Source organism: Archocentrus centrarchus, chromosome 21, assembly GCF_007364275.1.
Source record: "Archocentrus centrarchus isolate MPI-CPG fArcCen1 chromosome 21, fArcCen1, whole genome shotgun sequence".
NCBI lineage: Eukaryota > Metazoa > Chordata > Actinopteri > Cichliformes > Cichlidae > Archocentrus > Archocentrus centrarchus.
The window spans coordinates 20,889,014-20,909,106 of NC_044366.1; the positions used below are offsets into that span (position 1 = coordinate 20,889,014).

Here is a 20,093-nt window from a genome sequence, read left to right on the forward strand (position 1 = left end):
TGGTGAAAGAAATATTTATTTTAGAACATTACAACAGATTTATTACAGCATCCCTTTTTTAGAACATTAAAACAAACACATTAAACTTTGACTGTAAATAGGCCATTTCTTCATAATCACGTTCCTCAAGACCACATGCTTCTTAATCTCACTGAGGCACAGCAATGGCAGCATATGTAAAGTGTGGGAAATTACAGTACCAAAAAATGTCAACTACCTTATGGGGAGTTAATGAATGAGTGCACACGATAGTACTATATTGTAACTTTTAAGTTATGACCAAATATGGAAGAGTACAACTATCATGAGTTAGAGTGCAATAAATAAATTGTCATGGCCGTGGAGGAAACGGGCGAGGAAGGGCAAACACGAAGGACTCCGGAGACATACATAACTCAAAAGGTTTATTAAAGATGGGGGGAAAAGATTACAAAAAACTTTTCAGAACGGAGACGCTGGGCAAACAGCCCAGAACATGACATAAATAATAAATTCCCTGCAAGTTTTTAAAGACATGTCTTTACAGGGGCCTCCAAATATTTGGGACAAATACAGCTTTGTAGTTTTGCCTCTGTACACTACCACAGTGGATTGTGTACCAATATGTTTTACAACATGATCGTAGTATTTTACACAGAAATTACATGAAGTGTTTCAGCCATTTTTTTTTTAAACACAATGCCCCATTTTCAGAGCTTCAAAATTATTGGGACAACCTAACATGAATTTAGACATGTACTGTAAATACTTGGATGAAAAACTTAGCAGTCAATGATTGCCTGAAATTTAGAACCCAGTGGGCTTCCTCTCTGGATTTGCTCCTCTAGGCCTTTACTGCAGCCACCTTCAGTTGCTGCTTGTTTGTGGGTCTCTCTGTATTCAGTTTTATATTTAATAATGGAAAAGCATACACTGTTAGGTTGAGATCACATAACTTGGCCACTGAAGACTTGGCCACTGTTACTTTGCCTTGAGAAGCTCTTGGGTTGCTTTTGCAGTATGCTTTGGGTGATCATCCATTTGCACTTTGGAACGAAGTTTTAGCACAGTTGTGTGAATCTGAGCAGAGAGTACGGCCCTGTACACTTCACAATTCATCCAATTATCAGCAGTCACATCATCAATAAGCATTTGTGGCCCTATTCCACTAGCAGCTATGTATACACTATAAAACCTAACAGTATATTTTAATAAAAGAAGTAAGTTCATTTAACTTAATCTCCTGAAAAAGTTGGAGCCACTCATTCCCATAAATTAAACGTAATTAAAAATGAATTGTTGAAGTTCTAACTCACTTGTTTTGAGTACAATTAAATTTGTTGAATATTTTAAGTTGTGGTAATATATTTCCAGTTTGCTCCACTGACTTATTTTCTTGGAGTTTACCTTATATCATTACAAAAAATGTAAACACCACTTCATCTTTCAATTGTTGTTTCTGTTTCAGTTTTTAAATAATCACATACCAAATATGTATGCAGATAATTGCTAACGATCCCCCTAAGTGTAAAGATGTGATGTTGGTGATATCAAAAAGCTAAAATAATTAATTGAATCAGTAATTGTTAAATAAGTTGATTCACAGAAAATTCACCATTTTAATGAATAATGTTTGTATGAGTATATTTGTGGATTTAAAAAAAAGAGACACGAGCGCCTGGGTGGCTCAATGAATGAGCAGGCGACCACGCAGGTTCGCATCTCGACCGGGGTGTCTTCCTTGTCTCCCTTCACCCCTCACTGTCAGATAAAGCAGCCCCCCCCCCACAAATGGCAGTCATGCTATGTTTCCTTTTAATCAAATCAGAACATTTTTGGCTTTATTCGTCCAAGCTGCTTTAACACAAAATCTCTGAGTTACCCATAATGAGTAATTTTTTCATGCTTTAAATGTTTGAGCTAAATGTTTCGTCTTCCCTCATCAGCCCTTCTGTGTATTTAAGTCCTGCGTTTTCTCTGCCTGTTGTTGCGTCGTTGATGTATTGTGCCCGCGTGTTCCTGTGCTCCCTGTGTCTGCCCTTCGTCTCCCTTCCAAGGTTTTTGTATTCGTTTTCCCCCAATCTAAATAAATACCTTTTAAGTTATGCCAATCTCTGGAGTCCTGCGTGTTTGCCCTTCTTCGCCCGTTTCATCCCCGGCTATGACAGAAGGCCAATGATCTTCTGCACACTGAACAAAGAAACTTACAGCCTTGTATATGCTTTAACATCTGGTACACACGTTGTCACACCTAGACTGGTTTCTACCAGTTTTTGGAGGGGCTCAGAGACCCCCAGTTTCACAACTTTCCCTTTGTGGTAAAGATAATCAGTGAAGATGAGCTCCCAAACTGAGAGGCCCCTTGCTGGAATTTTCTTACACCTTTAGGAGACAACACAAATGCAGTTTCACATAGGCATTTCAGACACTACACTCTCCTCCATACGTTTCTCTTCCCTTCATTCTGGAACAAGTTACCCCCTTACAGGACTGCGCAGGCTCTTTTATATTTCTTGAATCAGAGGTTTTGTTGTAAACCCTCTGTATTTCCATTCATGAACGCATCTCTTGATTTTAGACTGTGACACCTGCCTCCTCAAGAATGTTCTTGGCCTGGTTCGATGCTGTGAGGTTGTTTTCTGACCCATTGAAAGAATTCTCTCTTTCTGCACTTCAGTCGACGCTTTCAGACCTTTTATTGTTGCTGAGCTGGCCAGTGCATTCATTCTTTTTAACAGTGCACTGGATTGTTGATTTGGCCACTTTTGCTGTTTCTCTGACTCCCACTAACATCTCTTTGAGCCTCATATTTAACGTTACATAAAAAACACAGTGAAAAGCTATAAAATACAAATTCAGCACTTTGAATCAGATAATATTTTTGCTTCATTTGTCATGAAATAAGAAGGGAGCAGGGCTCACCTGGAAGAACTGCTCAGTCATTTGTCCCATTAATTTTGAACCACTGAAAATTGGGGGACTGTGTCTAAAAATGGCTGCAAATATTAAACAGTTCATGCCATTTTTTTTTTAACCCCTTGAATTAAAGCTGAAAGTCTGAGCTTCAATCACATACTGATTATTTGATACACAATCCACTGTGGTGGAGCACAGAGGCAAAACTACAAAAATAGTCTTCGTCCTAAATATTACAGAGGGCACTGTATCTGTGATCATGTGTATGTGAGGCAGTGTTGATGCTTAAGAAATGAAAATAATCATGTACTAATCACTAAAAGCAGTTTCTCGTTTAATGTGCCCCACTGTTTGATTACAGGCACTGATGTAGGATGTAATTTCTTATGAAGTAAAAGTTTGATTGCTCTTTTTACATTTGGAAAGAAATGCAAAAGTAAAATCTGAAAGAGTAAACCGTATACAGCTGCTGCAATAACTTATTCAGGTCATCAGTTGGCAAAGTGAAAAGAAAAAAAAAAAAGAGTAAAGTTTGTTTATAAGGGAGCTAAAAAAAAAGAGGTGCAGTGAATTCAGTAGAACTCATTTTTTGGCCATTTAGCTTTCTTCTACAAATTAAGCAACTCAAAAGCCACAGATTAAAAAATAAATAAAAAGTAATAAGTGGTGCAGCCAAAGCAGCAGAGCCTGTAATATCCTGACTTTCAGTTTCTACTACTGGCATGTGTAGAGGTACTTTTCCCATTTTACGCAGCATTCGAATATCATTTTCCAGATAAGGTCTTCAGTTTATTAAGTCAGCTTTTCTTTAAAAACATCAGCTGTGCCCCAAATAAGTTCCTGTTGGCAGTAAGACAGGTACAGCCTGGGTTCCTCCAGCTTCTACCTTTTTATTTATTTGTGGACATGCACTCACTGGCCACCTTATTAGGTACACCTTTCTAATACCAGATTGGATCCACTTTTGCCTTCAGGACTGCCTTAATTTTTTTGTGGCATAGTTTCAACAAGGTGCTGGAGATTTTAGTTGATTTTGACATGGTAGCTCTGTGGCATGACACACTCATGCTAGAAGCTGGATACGGAGGTAGGCTTATAGTTTTTTTTGTTTTTTTTTCTGTAGTGCTTGAATCTCAGAACTTTTTGTTCATTCTGTCTTTAATTTGCACCCAAATCAGATTAGCTAACAACAAAACAGGTGATCAGAGCAACAATATTATCGAAGAAATATAAAAGATTAAAGCACAGATCCAAAAGAAACGATGCTGGTACATTACTTTAGAAGAATTTATCTCACTGAGCAATGTTTTACAGATCAGCACTAATGCACGCATTCTCAGTCAGTCTTTGATTAGTCTGAAAATCAGAGCTCACAACAGGAAAAGCTGTCACAACAATAAAAACACCAATAAGTAATCACAGAAAAGCTTCAGTGTTGTGACAGAAGCCAGTTTTCATCCACACGATTACATGACAGACATAAACTGAAGCTTTGGCCTCTATCAAGAATCACAGGTGTGGTATCCACACTAGAAATATGTATGCTGATGAAGAGGAATTTTTAATAGTTTTGTGTGTTTATTTGCATTTTATTAAGAAAAACAAGTTTTTAAAAATCAGTAATTTAACAGTTCATTAACACAGTTAGAAAACAACAAAATTCCAGTTTGTTAGTTTTCAAACACACCAAACAACCAAAACATAAAAATTAAAATCAAATACCGCAAGTGAGGTAAAATTAATAAACAACATACTTTAATAGTTTGTTTTATAAAAAGCTGCCCCCCCCAAAATTAAAAAACTTCTTCATACATTTGAATGTTACATGATTAAAAAAAATTACTAGTGATGAACTGCTTTCTAACAGCATGACTGTGCAGTGCTTCAATGCAGGAGTCTAAGTTCTTAGTCCTGGTCTCTGTATTCAGTCATTTCCTGTTTTACTTTGACAGTCCATTTTATCGCATGCTCCGTATTCAGTTTTGCTTCTGCTGTCTTGTTAAATGTGATTCTGTTGAGCTGTTTTCCCTGGTGTGTCCAATCCCCCTGATTATCTACAGTAGTGTGTATTAATTGTCTGCATTTCCCTTTGTTCTCTGTCGCATCCTCGTCGTAGTTTCCCCTCCCGCCTTGTGCAGCGTCTGAATTTTCACGTGAATTCATATTTTGTTGCAGTTCTGATTTTTCAGCAATAAAAGCTGATATTTTAAGTTTAGTCCCACTCTGAGTCCTGCATTGGGGTACTCAACCTGCCTGCCAAAGCATTACGTGTAGTTGTATGTATTGAAATACACGTACAAGTGTAAGTAATGAGATGAATTCAGCTAAATTTACCCTACTTAGAAACCTGCAGGTAAAACCCCCAAATACCTTTCCTTTCATGACTACATCTAAAGACAGATTTTCGCAACAATCTGATTGGTCAAATAATTTGCCAAAGTCATGCTCCCCAGATGATGACTACATCCTCCACTGCAGTAAATGTTATTGTCTAAAGCTGCTGTGGCCTCCTTGAGGGCCATAAAGGTGCTGCAGACGGGCAGAATATATTCGCAGATTACCGAGCACTGTTTGCAGGGTAAACAGACCTTAAAAAAAGAAGAAAAAAAAAATCCCTTTGCTTAGTTAAGGCCACAGCAGCTTTATTGGCAGTATAGGTTAAGACAGGAAAGCAGGAGAAGAGATAGGGGAATACATGCAGCAAAGAGCACAGGACAGGATTCAAACCTGCATTTCCAGCTTTTGCCTCATGGAATGCATGTCTGTGCTACCACTAAAGCCACCGTGGCACCCCAAAGACAAGGGATTTTATCCACGTTGACGTAAAGGGCAACTAAGAAATGTGTGAAACCCAGATAAAATAAAGGAAATAAATTATCTTCTGATGTTCTGACTGGAGTTTGAAGCTTTTCAGAATTCAAATATTCTTCAAGTCTGAAGACAGAATAAATAAGCCTGCCAGTTTATCCCTTTTCAAACCAGTGTGGAAAGTAATGAGATTAGCAGCTGAGTGCATTTTAGAAATGATATAATGCAACAAATGAAGTCAACACAAAACAGATGATCAGATTTACGGATATTAGAAACTTGTGTGTATACGGCAGTGAAATACACACATTTGAAAGTGAAGCAGCTTACAGTACACACTAAAGGCAATTTCAGACTACCTTTGGAGTGTAAAGAAAGGTATTGTTGAATAAATAAAGATTTGATAATACAGATTTATACTGTATAAGATTGTGAACACTGAAACACAATGTAACATCCACGAGTGCCATCACAACCAGTGTAATACCATTAAACATTCCTTAAACTTGACAACTTTACAGCAACATCATCGTGCAGAACTTCTGATCTACCACACAATATTTTGGTCAATGGTAAATTTTGGTGAAAAAAAAAAAAAAATCTAGTGATGAAACAACCTTTATCAAACTGAATTAAAAAATATTGAAACAGAAAGCAGCATCTTTTTCCAGTAATAAAAACTCCTCTATGCATTCTCTCAGAGCCACCCATTTACAGACGAGGGTGCGTCTGTATTATTATAGCATTATGTATATTATGCAGTAATCTTGTGGATGGGATTACAGAGTAAGTCTGTGCATCCTCAGCTTTGACTGCTCAACAGCAATTTAGCATCAGACAGATTACTGGTTTGTGCAATTCACATTGCACAAACCAGTAATCTGTCTGATGCTAAATTGCTGTTGAGCAGACAGTAACATCAATACATCATTCAGACACAACACTTGCGTTGTCTGAATGATGTATTGATGTTACTGTCTGTGTCGGCTACTGTGGTGCACTGGTAATCCATCTGCTGTTTCATAAAGAAGCACTGCTGTTGAAACAATCTGCTTAAAACAGCCACCAGGAACTGGTGGAGAAAAACAACAGCTGGATTTACAATAATCACATTCATCCAATTATTTTAACTGCTGATGAAAGCAGCTCAAACTGTTGGTGGGAACACGGGTATAGATCTCAAGTACTTGTTTGGGCTGTTCATGACAAACAGGTAGTTAAAACCACATCCTAACGCTGTGACAGTGACAGGCAAGGAGAATGGAAGTCACTAAACAATGCTCTGCTTTTAAATACTTTGTTACATTTCTCCCTTACATGTAAGCATCAGCGCACATTACTTGTAACATATGGCTACAGTAGGACAGAAGCTTCAATTAACACCAGGAGAAGGTAAATAAAACGGAGGCAGGGATATAATTGGATACCATTTACCAGCTGACCTGTACAGGGTGTACCCTGCCTCCCGCCCTGTGTCAGCTGGGATAGTAACCCTGAACAGGATAAGTGGAAGAGAATGGATGGATGGATGGATGGATGGCATTTACCAGCTGAGTCTGGAATGACATCTTGCTGGAACCCTTCACTCCAGTCAATCTTTTGCTTCCACAGGTGTCAGAGAGATTGCTGAGGCAGACAATTAAGTGCATTTCTTTAAAACTCTGTTTTATTTCAACTATCTCTGCAAAGACTTTCAGTGTGTCTGTGGATTTTAGAAAAAAAATTCAGCTTCTATAATATTCAAAACAATAATCAATTTAATGTTCGTTCGCAGAAATGTTTGTTTTTTTTTCCAAGAAAAGCATATTGATTAAAATATGTTCAAAACAATACCAACAAGTTAACTGTTACTGACCTCTTGCTCGCCCTGCTGTCCTTCTTGCGCTGCTCTGTCACCACATGGTTCATTTGCTGGGACATTCTTCCAGAACCTCCTCAAAATATACAAATGAATGACAGAGTGCACAGTTTACAGTTGAGCCTGGAAATCTTGCATACGTGCAGATTTGAACAAAAGGTTTTACCTGCAGCTGAAATCTAACTGGACAAATAAACACAATCATAAACAGACTGTCCAGTTTGAAAATTTTGTTGAATCATTCTAGACAGTTTCTTCTCATCATTTAGCTGAATGCTGAACTTTCATTTCATCTGTACTGTTAGCTGGTCTGCTAACAGTAGCTGCTACAGAGCAGGTCTGCCTTATTTAGTGGTGACATACAGCATAAATCTTTCTGCATACCAAAAACACCCAGACCTACTTGATGCTTTAATATCAGGAGTATCAAACATTAAATTTATGCAGGGTTATTTTTATGAGTACCATTGAAAGCGTCCAGATTTATAAAGGTACCATGTTGCAGCCCCAACAACATTCAGGGAAAGCAAAACACCAAGTAATGCCCAAGCAGCAGAGCAGGCTCCTACAGGGACACAAGAATGAATAATATAATGAGCATGAGATGATATATGGTTCTTTCTCACCTTCAAGGCATTATAGTTCACATTTAGATGACTCAGATAATATTGAAACCCCATGCAACACCTGTCCCCAGCACATTCAAAAATCTCTTGTACTGACAAGTTCTGAGGCACCAAAGGAAATAGCGTAAACTTTAAATGACCATGAAAAAAACCCCAAAAACTAAAAAAAACCCACAAGCTGGGACGTGCTCTGAGCTTCCATGAATAATATCGTGCTGCACTTGGAGAACATCAGTCATCCATTCATTAACTTCTGTTTAATGCTGGCTGTTTTCCAAGGAATTTTATCCTCTTATTTAGAGGTGGGTTGGATGCTTCCATCGGGAGAATCCGTGACTTTAATCTAAGTTTAAATGTTCAAGTTTCTGTTTATATCCTTATATGGAACCCCACAGAAAAGCAAACAGAACATCAGAATGACAACATCCACAAAAGCTCAAATCCAACAATCAGACCCCCCCCTTCCCCCCCCCCAAAAAAAAAAAAAAAAAACAGTTAACAAACTGCACAGCTAAATTAAAGCTGACCTCACCTGATGCCACATGCACAGAGAGCTGGGTGTGTTTTCTTCCGTATGGGTTAGATGCTTCACACTGATATAGGCCATTTAGGTTAGAGGTCAGACTCAGCAGTTGTAGCGTTGCACCCTCAACTTTGACAGCAGACTGCGGCAGAGACTGGCCATATCTGGAAAAACATGAACGAGGTTCATATTTATTGCTCACAAATGTTGCTGTATTCTTTAAATTTAACCGAACAGCAAACCTCACTTTATTTGTTGATTTCATGTTTTTGTGAAGACAATCTTACTTTTAGTGAGGTGTCGTACCACGCTACTTTGTATCTATGAGCAGAGCTCAGCTAATAACATGTGGAGCAATTTCTTCCATTTATTTTTATTCTCTTCTGCGGGGCATTGATATGAGGATACTGTAGACTGTGGCTAAACAGCAGCGAGTTATGATACCAGACAATGAAACCTCTCAGTTTCACCACACGGTCCATGCACGATGAAATATACAGTGGAAAAAAAAAACAAAACTGCCCTGCCATGTAAAAAAATATTCATGTTATTTGTAATTCCACTGTTTTATGGAACATGATAATGTATTTAATAAAGTATTACTGATTCAGTTATTTTAACACATTTACACGGATTCTGTTCTTACAAATTTGAGTTTCTTTTGCTTATTTCTAGCTTATGCTGCTGTACTCGACTGCAGTGGAGTTGCACTCTTGCACTCTTTACTCCAAAACATTTATTTTACAGCAACATTTTTATTTGTAAGAATTTTTTACATTGTGTCATCTTAAGTGCAAAGGATATGAACACAATCTCTACGGCTTCATGGTTGTTTGACCTTTAATTAATATTACTGCTTGATTTTTACAAAAGCTGTACTTTATTTAGTTCCTATTTTTTATAACCACAGAAGAGTCTCATTGGTCACTGGCTTTCCAAGAGTATTATCCATGTAGTTGATGAGACATCACCTATTGGTTTTGAGTAAACAAGTGAGACCATATATATATATATATATATATATATATATATATATATATATATATATATATAATATATATGGAATGCCGTTTAGGAAATATTATATATATATATTAAAATGAGAGTCTGAATATATTGAATGAAACTTGAATATATTGAATGAAAGTCTGAATATATAGAATGAACTCTGAATATATAGAATGAAAGTCTGAATATATTGAATGAAAGTCTGAATATATTGAATGAAAGTCTGAATATATTGAATGAAAGCTGTGGTCACGGAAGCGCCATCTAGTGTTTTCGTTACGTAAAGCGCATAATATCGCTACAAGAAGCGGCACTATGAGTCAATCTGCAGTTCATCTTCACTGTTTCATCGTGGAAGACCAAATGCAGCGAACCTCTCAGGTCAGACAGCTCCTGCATGCAAGCTAACATTACGCAGAACATGCACAGGCACCCTCCACAACAACAGGCCCGGTACCAGTCAAAAGTTTGACTTTTGACTGGTACTGTATGTTACATGTTAGATAACACTAAGTAACTCTCTCTCTCAAGGCTTTTTTTTTTTTTTTTTTTGAAAATCAGAGGACACAATTCAAATTCATCGTGCCAAAGGCCCAACTCGTCAGCACAGTGTACTTAAGACCCCACCCCAAAAAACCTTGAACATTGAAATTAATGTTTCAGCTGAAACCATTACTACCTGCTCCAGGTAAATTTTGCATTTGGGTTGGCATCTGTCACACACTCAAATGAGTCCTCTGAAATCACTCTGATGTTCACTTCTCTGGGAGAAACTGCAAAAAAAAAAAAAAAAACAGAGAGAGAGAGAACTGTGTTAATCCTGAAATGAGTCGATACTAATGATGCCACAATAATGTTCCATGTGTGAATCTTATCACATCCTGACAAAGCCAAAAATCTTGGTTACTTTCAGGCTGTCACTGGTTCATTAACAATCACCTCCGACAAAAAAAAAAAAACAGATAAAGTTTCCTGCTCTTTGGGGGAATTACACCAGAAACTGAACACCGCAGGATACTGTGTCACTAAAACACAATACAGGAGGACCCTGTTTTTGCTTTCATAATCTTTAGTTACTTTTGCTTGTAGTTTGACCTTAAAATCTGCTCTGTCATTTCCCATGTGTTCTACATGGGTTTTGTGACTTGGTAGAATAATGAAGCATAATTAATTCACTGTCTAGCTTGAGAAAAGGGTCTGAGACAGCTTTTCCTTTGTTACATGGAGCCTTGTTATGCTGGAAGTAGTTGGGCAGAAACAGATACACCATATTGTCAAAAGTATTCACTCATCTGCCTTCACACACGTGAACTTAAGTGACATTCCATTCTTAATCCATAGGGTTTAATATGATGTCGGCCCACCCTTTGCAGCTATGACAGCTTCATCTTTTCTAGGAAGGCTTTCCACAAGGTTTAGGAGTGTTTATGGGAATTTTTGGTCATTCCCCAGAAGTACATTTGTGAGGTCAGACATTAATATTGGATGAGAAGGTTTGGCTTACAGTTGCTGCTTGAATTCATCCCAGAGGTGTTCGGTCAGGTTGAGGTCAGGACTCTGTGCAGGCAAGTCAAATGAAGAGCACTAGTCCAGCAACCACACGTCTGAGCCCAGTGGCCTAATGGCAGGGAGCACTGGGTGCTGGAGCCTTATATGGAGTCTCGCAAATGACTGCAATGCCGTTCAGCTGTCGCTGAATAGCATTCTGAGACATCGGCTTCCATGAGTAACCCCAGTGCTTTTCTTCTGTGGGAACTTGTTACTGAAAAGACTGTGTCAAACATGAAGAATGAGTTTTCTCTCACACAGGTCACCAATAAAGAGACTCAGTGTTGTATTGCTGACTCCACTGATGAGCCCAGTTCATTTTGTGTTTCTGAGTTCGCTCACAATCCTGTTTTATGTTGTGTGTCTGAGCCCATAACCTTTTCCTGTTGTGTTCTGGAGACAGATGACAAAGATGCACATGGCTCAATTAAGACAAGTAACCTTTCGTTTTCTGTCTCTAAGCCAGCTGATAACAGAAACATCCCTTGTAGTGTTTTTGAATCTGTGCAGAACATTTGTTGTAGAGCTAGTGAACAGGGCTATAAAGACTCTTTATGTGGAAGTTGTAACCCAGTGGGTCAAGCCAGGTGTCGGGATCCTGTACTGGCAGAGAGTATCGATGTGTTCTCTGTTCATGAACCAGCCACCTCAAAGGGTGTTTATGTATCTCTGCCAGTTTGTTACACTGCAGTTTCTAAAGTTGAGCTGCCCCTCCCTGAGACTGTGAATGTTTTCCAGCTGGCTAACTCTGTAACTATATGTGGTGTTACAGAGCACGCTGCCCCAGAGACTGCTAATGCTTCAGAGCACACTGCCCCAGTCAAAGCTGAGCATCCTGCACCTGTCCTTGCTCCTAGGGTGGGGTTGGCAAGGGACTAGCCCATTCCTACGCCCGACTCTCCTCTCAGGGTTGGGACAGCCAGGCTTCTGCTTCTGCCTCTTCGGAGGACTGTGAGTTCGAAGCAGCCTGATTCATCTGAGGAGTCAGCGATGGGCCCTGCAGAGGCTCGTTTTTGTCCCAGCACCCAGGGTGTTGTTTCCAGGGTGGGGACAGCTGAGGTCCTGCAACAGCCTCAGACTTCGGTGAAGTCAGCAGGTCCTGTGCAACTCCAGTCATTGGGAGGGATGGCTGAGTATTATGTGCCACCCCAGTTGCTGAAAAAGGAGGTGGCTCATCCTACAGAGCGGCCGGTCTCCAGCGTCTGCAGCTGCACCCGCTCCATTTGGGCATCCAGAGCCAAAGGGTTCCACTCCGTCTGAGCGTCCAGAGCCAGAGGGTCCCAAGTTTCGGACATCACCGCTGTCTGGGGAGTTACATCACTGCCACCATTGTCGGCCAACAACCAAAGCACCAAGGGTGACCCATTGGCTACCTACTAAGGCTCAGGGGGGCCTCTGCTGCTGGCCCTGCAGTCTGCCAGAATTTGTCCATCTCCGTGGCTGGCCCCCAGAGCCCACACTGCCTGCTTCTGAGTCCTGCTATTGGGTCCTCTCCTTTTCACATGCCACAAGGTGCACCGTGACAACAATGCAGTCAGACAAGTACCGTTCTCCTCACAACCACCAAAATCAGACTCATCCATCAGATTGCCAGATGGAGAAGTGATTTGTAGTTCTAGAGAACACGTCTCCACTGCTCTAGAGTCCAGTGGTAGCGTGCTTTACACCCCTGCATCCGACGCATTGCATTAAGCTTGGTGATGTAAGGCTTGGAATCAGCTGCTTGGGAATGGAAACCCATTCTATGAAGCTCTCTACGCACTGTTTTTGAGCTAATCTGAAGGCCACATGAAGTTTGGAGGTCTGTAGTGATTTTCTCTGCAGAAAGTTAGCGACCTCTGCGCACTATGCATCTCAGCATCCACTAACCCTGCTCTGTGATTTTATGTGGCCTACCACTTTGTGGCTGTCATTCCCAATCACTTCCACTTTGTTATAATACCAGTAACAGTTGACTGTGGAATATTTAGTATTGTAGAAATTTCACGACAGACTTTTTGCATAGGTGGCATCCTATCACGGCACCATGCTGGAATTCACTGAGTTCCTGAGAGCGACCCATTCTTTCACAGATGTTTGTAGAAGCAGTCTGCATGCCTAGGTGCTTGGTTTATACACCTGTGGCCCTGGAAGTGATTGAAACACCTGAATTTAATGTTATGGATGGGTGAGTGAATATTTTGACAACATAGTGAAAATGCACATGGTCGGCAACATTACTCTGCGGGACTGGCTGTGTCACTCAAATCGTAATTGATACTGAGAGGTGAAGATCTGCTGAGAGAACAACTAAAATGACTAAAATGACAAGTGGCAGACATTATTTTAATCTTATTTATCTATAATACAGCTATAAACCTACATTGCACACAAACACTGTAAATAATGTACTGTACTACTGCTAGTAAGCGAAGAAAAGCACTGGCACCTCGAATCAACAGCAAAAGTTTTATCTAGATTTGTTTCTCATTTTGTCTTTACTCATCTTTGAGAAATTCTTTGTCCATCTATTGTGACAACATAATATCATAATATAATAAAGTCATGAAAGCAGGGATAATGTCACAAATCCATAGGGAAAAAACAAAACAAACTGAACAAAGAGGAGAGTATGCACAATGTTTAGAGGGTTTATGTCTGTTTTTGTTAAAAACACTGATGTAGAGTATTGTAAAAAGGACTGAATGTACATACTTTAACTTTATAATCAAAATTATTTGGTCATTAATTTCAGAAACTATTTTTGTCTTATGGCTACATAATTACTGATTTAACCAGTAAAAATAATTTTACTGCCTTAAGAAGTTTTTGCTGACTTCAGTTCAGTAGCATCACTTGGCAGCTGAGTTTAATCCTGGGTGCATCCATCTATGTAGTTTTTTTGTTGTTTTTTTTACATATTTGATTAAATAATTTAAATTCTAAAATCAACACAACAGAAGACAAATCATGAACTACATGAGCAGCTGATACCTACAGTAGACCTGTATGGTGAAGGGCAGGGTTACTTCTGTAGACAGGGAGTCACCGCTGATGACACACTGGACCAGGTGACGGTTAATCTCTCTCGTAGGTACACCAAACAGAGAGCTGACTGTGGTGGCTGTACCGTTGTCATACTGGGTGGAGTTTGTTGTCATCCTCACTTTTTCTGCCAAAGTACCAGTGAGCCACCTCACCTCTGCAGGAGGCCTCGAACCAGCAGCCGTGCAGGTAGCAAATAAAACCTCTTCTGTACCCAAAGTGGGAAGATTGTCCTCCACGCTTGTGAAAGGAGGCACTGGGAGAGTTACAACACACAAGTAAGTCAACATGCAAGCAGTATGGTGAAAGTAATTCTATCAATGTCTTACAAACACAAAAAAGTAAAATAAAACTAGTTCATTTTTTTATACCAAGCAATTTTAGAGGAATCTCAGTCTTCTGATTTCCACTGGGAAACAAAGTGAAGATGCACGTGTAGCTGCCTTCATCCTTCAGGGTAACATTGGATAACTGGAGCGTTCCATTTTTGTCATTAAAACTCCCAACATATTTAAATCGATCATCACCTCCATTGACAAACAACGGTCCATTTCTGGGCTGGATAGTAAGAAAATTGTCATTTTGAGGTTTTCCTCTAGTCCTCCTCTGCCAGGTAATCTGTGTCAAGTCATCACTGGTATCAATGATGTGGCACGGTAAGATAGCGGTACCTCCTTGTACCACTGTCGCACTTCCACCAATCACCTGTAAGGCTGAAAAGAGTGTGAAATGGTATTAATGCTCAAAGAGCATCCAAGAAGGTGTTGAGTACTTTGCTATGGGTTTTATTTGCATGCACTTACAATGACTGGAGTGAAAAAAATTGCTTCTAGGAGATGCATTTAGGCTAGGTAAATTAAAACCTCATTTGCCTGCAAATATTAATTTAAAAAGATTTACAGGAATGTACAGTACTGTGTGAAAAATCATGAGTGACCCCTCATTTCTTTATATTGTATTAAGAATATGGTAAATAGGTGCAGCAATTTATCAGAACATGTACAAATATACAGTATAAAAGGCAAAAACAGTGTGTACAATTCTACTGAGTTTCAAACACAATATTTGATATTAACGCCTTTCTTCAACCTAACCTGAACTCTTTAGGCAAGCTTTCTTGTAATTTCTTTAAAAACACAGTCATTGTAATTTAAAATAACTTATAACCCTCCAAAATTAGCTAAAACGATCAACATAACGGGAAGTAAGAACCAATGTGATGTTATGTTCAGGATGTCATTTTAGTTTGTAGAAGTCCTTCCACTTCCTTGCAGCCAGTAGTTCTGTGTAACACCATCCTATTGAGCACCTGTCAGGGTTGGCTGTGGCAAGCAAGGCAGAGGACCCAAAAGCAGGACTCATGAGACAAGAAGCTCACTTGAAATCCAAGGCTTTAATAACGGGACTTGGCAACATAACATAAACTTAAAGTAAACCCGGAATTAGACATAGAGCACACAGCTGCAGAACACACGACAGAAGTAACAACTAAAGTCTGACTACACAACGAGAACAAAGTGAAAACAGACAATATATACACAGCAGGTAATGGGCAAATGGGAAACAGCTGGGAGGGGAACACAGGAAGCAAAACTAAACCCAAAGCACACAGACCAAAGCCCTACCAAAATAAAACAGGAAATAACCTAACATAGTGTAACCTGAGGGACCTCAGACCCCCTTGTCTCTCTGACCTCATTAAAACATGGTGACCTCTCAGCCAAGGGAGGAAATACTTCAGCAACAGTTGAACTGGCAGCAGTTCCAGACAGTTTATGTGGGTAGAGTGTACGTGAAGGCCCCAACTCCCATCCATTGCTCTCCCCTTGCAAGTGGCACCACAGCCTATAGGAGAGGGATCTACATTATGGAGACCACCTTCCTGGCTGAAACCATCCCCATGGTAACACCTTGAGACAGGAAACCTAGTTTCTTCCACTTGTGAAGAGCACGTAAGCAGTCTGCAGAGACCCTCAAACACAACAGTTGCTGCCAGAGGGAGTGTAGCATGAAAGAAAAACTCAGACAAGATTTTTTTCCTGTCTTTCTTCCTCTTTAGGCATAAAAATGAAGTGCAATTGAAACATTGTTTATGAACCTATTTTTTCCACAGAGTTATAAACATGTCCACTCAGCTGGACACCAGTATTTATTTCACTAGGGTGTGGTTCTCTGATTAGATATGATGAAGCAAATAATGGAGGGCTGCCCTCACTAGTTTTAGAGGTTTGGGAGTTTCAGCCACTCCACAAGTTTGTCTGTCATAGTTTGCGCACATCTCCTGCTCTCCCCTCCTCCAGTGAATGATTTACTGAATGATATACAAACACATGAAGACTACATGTGGGCTGCTAACAGCAAAAGCTAGAAGAAATGAGAAGCTGGCTTTAATATTCAAACTTTTAACTTTTCTTAAATTTATAAGACTACAGACAGAAGTATGCCCACTTAAACTGACTTAAAAAAAAAAAAAAAAAAAGAATAAAACTTTTTGAAGTAAAAGTTTAAGAAATTTAAATTACTAAAATTTAAATGATTAAAAGGTAGAATTTCATAGGCTAGTGGGAACCCTGCTTGCTGACAGACAAACTAATGACAGAGGAATGAAAACACATATTTTGCTAGTTCCCTACTGCATGTCCTTGTGAACCAAAGCAAGGTCAATCCATCCATTCACATCCGCTTATCCTGTTCAGGGTCGCGGGGGGGCTGGAGCCTATCCCAGCTGTCATAGGGCGAGAGGCAGGGTACACCCTGAACAGGTCGAGACAAACAACCTTTCACACTCACATTCATGCTCTCATTCACACCTATGGGCAATTTAGAGCAGCCAATTAACCTAACCCCAGTAAGGGCATGTCTTTGGAATGTGAGAGGAAACCCACACGAGCACGGAGAGAACATGCAAACTCCACACAGAGAGAGGGAGAGGCCTGGGCCAAGGTGGATTCGAACCCAGGCCTTCCAGAAGGCATTCTAACTGTGAGGCAGTGCTAACCACTGCGCCCAAGATTTTTCCAGTGATATTTAAATTCAATTCACTCACTAAATTAAACTGCTGCCTAAAGAGCATACTGAAAATCACACATTTATAGACTGCATAAAGTAAGTAAGTGGAAAAAAATAATCACGGGGGAGGTGTGAATTAATTACCCTAGTTGTATTGATGTAACTGGACCTAAAATTCAAACAAACAGTGCACAAACTATCTGAAACACAGACAATAGGAGCTTTAAAAACTACTTTTATTGCCAGCGTGTTTTTTTTTTCTCAGAGAGACTGAATTCCTTGGGGGAGTCTGGGGAGATTTGTTGCTACACTTAATTTCTACATCAGTGAAAGAGCTTTACAGAAATGGCCATGAAAAAGTACTGTGAGTTCTGTATGCAGTCAAGGAAATACTGTGCGACTCTTACAGATAATGGATGTTTGGTCAAGATTAGGGTTTAATATTTTTCCCGAAAATGACATGAATCAAATCCCGGGAAAAAGTTTATTTATTTTTTTATTTTAATTAGGCCTTCTGTAGCCTGTGTCGGCCTTAACCTATTGTGATATTGTAGAGGTAGCTTTCCAGCTATGTCCTGTTATGCCCAGTAGGGGGCAACGTCGGCTTGATTAACGCAATAAAACCTACATCTGGACATTTGAGTGCTCGAGCTATGCGGTGTTGTATCGTTCCTCAACACTCCCTTAACAAATATAATTCGAATATTCCTCCATTGTACATGGAATTATACCAAGATATTTTACAACTGCTGGTGCAAAACAATACGGTTCATCTCCACAGCATTGATAAAGGCTCAGCCACGCTGTCGTGGCGACATCTGTTGCACTATATCTCCACCAGTGGAACGCTGTAACAGTCATTGAAAAGTGAACTACCGTACTACACTATAATATGGCATAACACAGGGCCTTGAGTAATGCACTACGACTTGGTCATTGCCATTCTGGCAACAGCAAATTTATAACACCGTGTCTGAGGGTTAAAGTAGGTTCGCTGTGAATCGTCTATTGAAAAACTGGCCAATCCTTATAGCCTAAAAAATATACATTTTACTCAACTCCATTTTAAAAGCGAAATATGTTAAAGCAATCTATTTCATCATAATTTCTTCACACATTAGGCCCGTATCCTAATTCATGATTGTTAGTAAGCAGCTGCAAACGAGGAAAAGAAACACTCGAAGTTAAACAGATATTTCTTTATTGTTCAGGGCAGGCATATTTTATAGGCTATATAATGCAATATAACAATATATAATAATATAGAATTATATAATACAAAATACCTTAGGGTAAACACATTGCCTACGATTTCAACAAATTAAAGAGGAAAAAAGTACAACTGTGTAATACCTCTATTAAAACGCTTGAGATGAAGGCTGAAGCCTTAAACGGAGGCTGAACGTGCCTGAAATGAAGAGTAATGCTTTTCGCATTAAACGAACCCTTCTCTCAATATTTCCTTAAATTTAACTTTCTGAAGCTTTCTTTTCTTTCTGAAAGTCAAATCGACGCGCGCGACTTTTTTCCCGGTTTCCCGTCTAACGTTTCCCGGGAAACGGTTCTGATCGCATTTCCCGGGAATCCCGGATCCCGGGATTAAACCCTAGTCAAGATTACACTGACTTCTAGGTATCTGTTACTGTGTTTGTGATGTGATCTGTCCTGCCACAGACCTACAAGTTGCTAGTGATGGAAAATGTTTTCAAATTCTATAAACACACACACACACACACACACACACACACGCACGCAAAAAAAAAATCCTTAGAGTTATTGAAAGGTAAATAGCAAAGTTATAGTAACTTAATAGCTACACATGCCGATGAATCCACCCCACCTTTATGATCTGATATTACCATGCTGTTGTTTCTACAACATACTAACTGCACAAAGACCATCACTGAAACTGACCAGTCACATACTTTTTTCAGTGTCTGAGGTGGAAATGTGAGGGACTGGTGATCGAGGGTCTGTATCTGGATTTGTTAAAATTCACCACTGAGAATGTTTATTCATATATGAAAGTAGAACCGAAGAGAATCAACATCTTTGGAACAGCTTTCCTAAACGCTCTTCTCTTTGAGAAGAATAAAAATACTGACTTGAAGCGTTCCGCCATTGATGAAATAAAGTGCAACAAACTCTCGGTCATTCGGTTTTCCTGCCCTGTTGAAGTAAACTAATGTAGTTAGAACATCAACAACATGCTTTATTTTAGCACACAACACCTCCTGGTGTATACTGCTATGGCAATTTCACTTCTGAGTTCAATTCAGTCACTTTATAATAAATTCGCTTCAAAAGTCCAACGCATTGTCTCATTTCAGCACAAGCCTATCGAAACATGAAGAAACTTTCTACATACCGTCAGCTTCTCCGGTAAGCAGGACCGCAGATATTAGTGCCAAACGACAGGGAATCACAAAGAAATGACGGGACATTAAATGACCGCGGTAATTACCCATGAAAACACAAACAAAACCCGGAGCCCACTCCATCCGCTCCTCTTTCTTGCCATTAGTTCACGGCTGCTCTCAGGAGAAGCAGATGCACCGTGCAGCGAAGGTTACTTTTAGTTAGGTGTATAAAAAAACACTTATATTTACAAAGAAATAATATACTGTTTGCTTCTTTCAAAACGGTGAAAATCTCTTCCAAAACACGATGTAAGGAATAACGGACACATTTGGGATCATGGGAAACTCAACAGTGACGCCTCCTCACATTGAATGTGACGCTGTATTTGCTCAGATTTAAAAAGCTGAAGCAGCCCAAGAAAACTACGGAACCC

At 39.6% G+C, this 20,093-nt stretch overlaps 1 protein-coding gene across 5 annotated transcripts; it reads right to left on the bottom strand.

The window, feature by feature from the left end:
- Nucleotides 1–3,641: 3,641 nt before the first annotated feature.
- Nucleotides 3,642–20,025, bottom strand: LOC115800128 (nectin-1-like). Of its 5 annotated transcripts, none has more exons than XM_030757381.1 (8): nucleotides 19,668–20,025; nucleotides 14,662–15,003; nucleotides 14,244–14,546; nucleotides 10,398–10,491; nucleotides 8,720–8,874; nucleotides 8,027–8,126; nucleotides 7,559–7,634; nucleotides 7,187–7,329 (listed from the first exon to the last, which is right to left on the bottom strand). In XM_030757381.1, exons 1-8 carry the CDS (start codon nucleotides 19,798–19,800, stop codon nucleotides 7,318–7,320), a joined length of 1,215 nt encoding a protein of 404 aa, XP_030613241.1. In that variant the 5' UTR covers nucleotides 19,801–20,025; the 3' UTR covers nucleotides 7,187–7,317. The 5 variants fall into 5 exon arrangements, with proteins under 5 accessions (XP_030613239.1, XP_030613241.1, XP_030613240.1 ...); XM_030757380.1 differs by having other exon boundaries at nucleotides 7,559–7,637; XM_030757382.1 differs by having other exon boundaries at nucleotides 7,284–7,405; nucleotides 7,559–7,637.
- Between the last annotated feature and the right edge of the window lie 68 nt (nucleotides 20,026–20,093).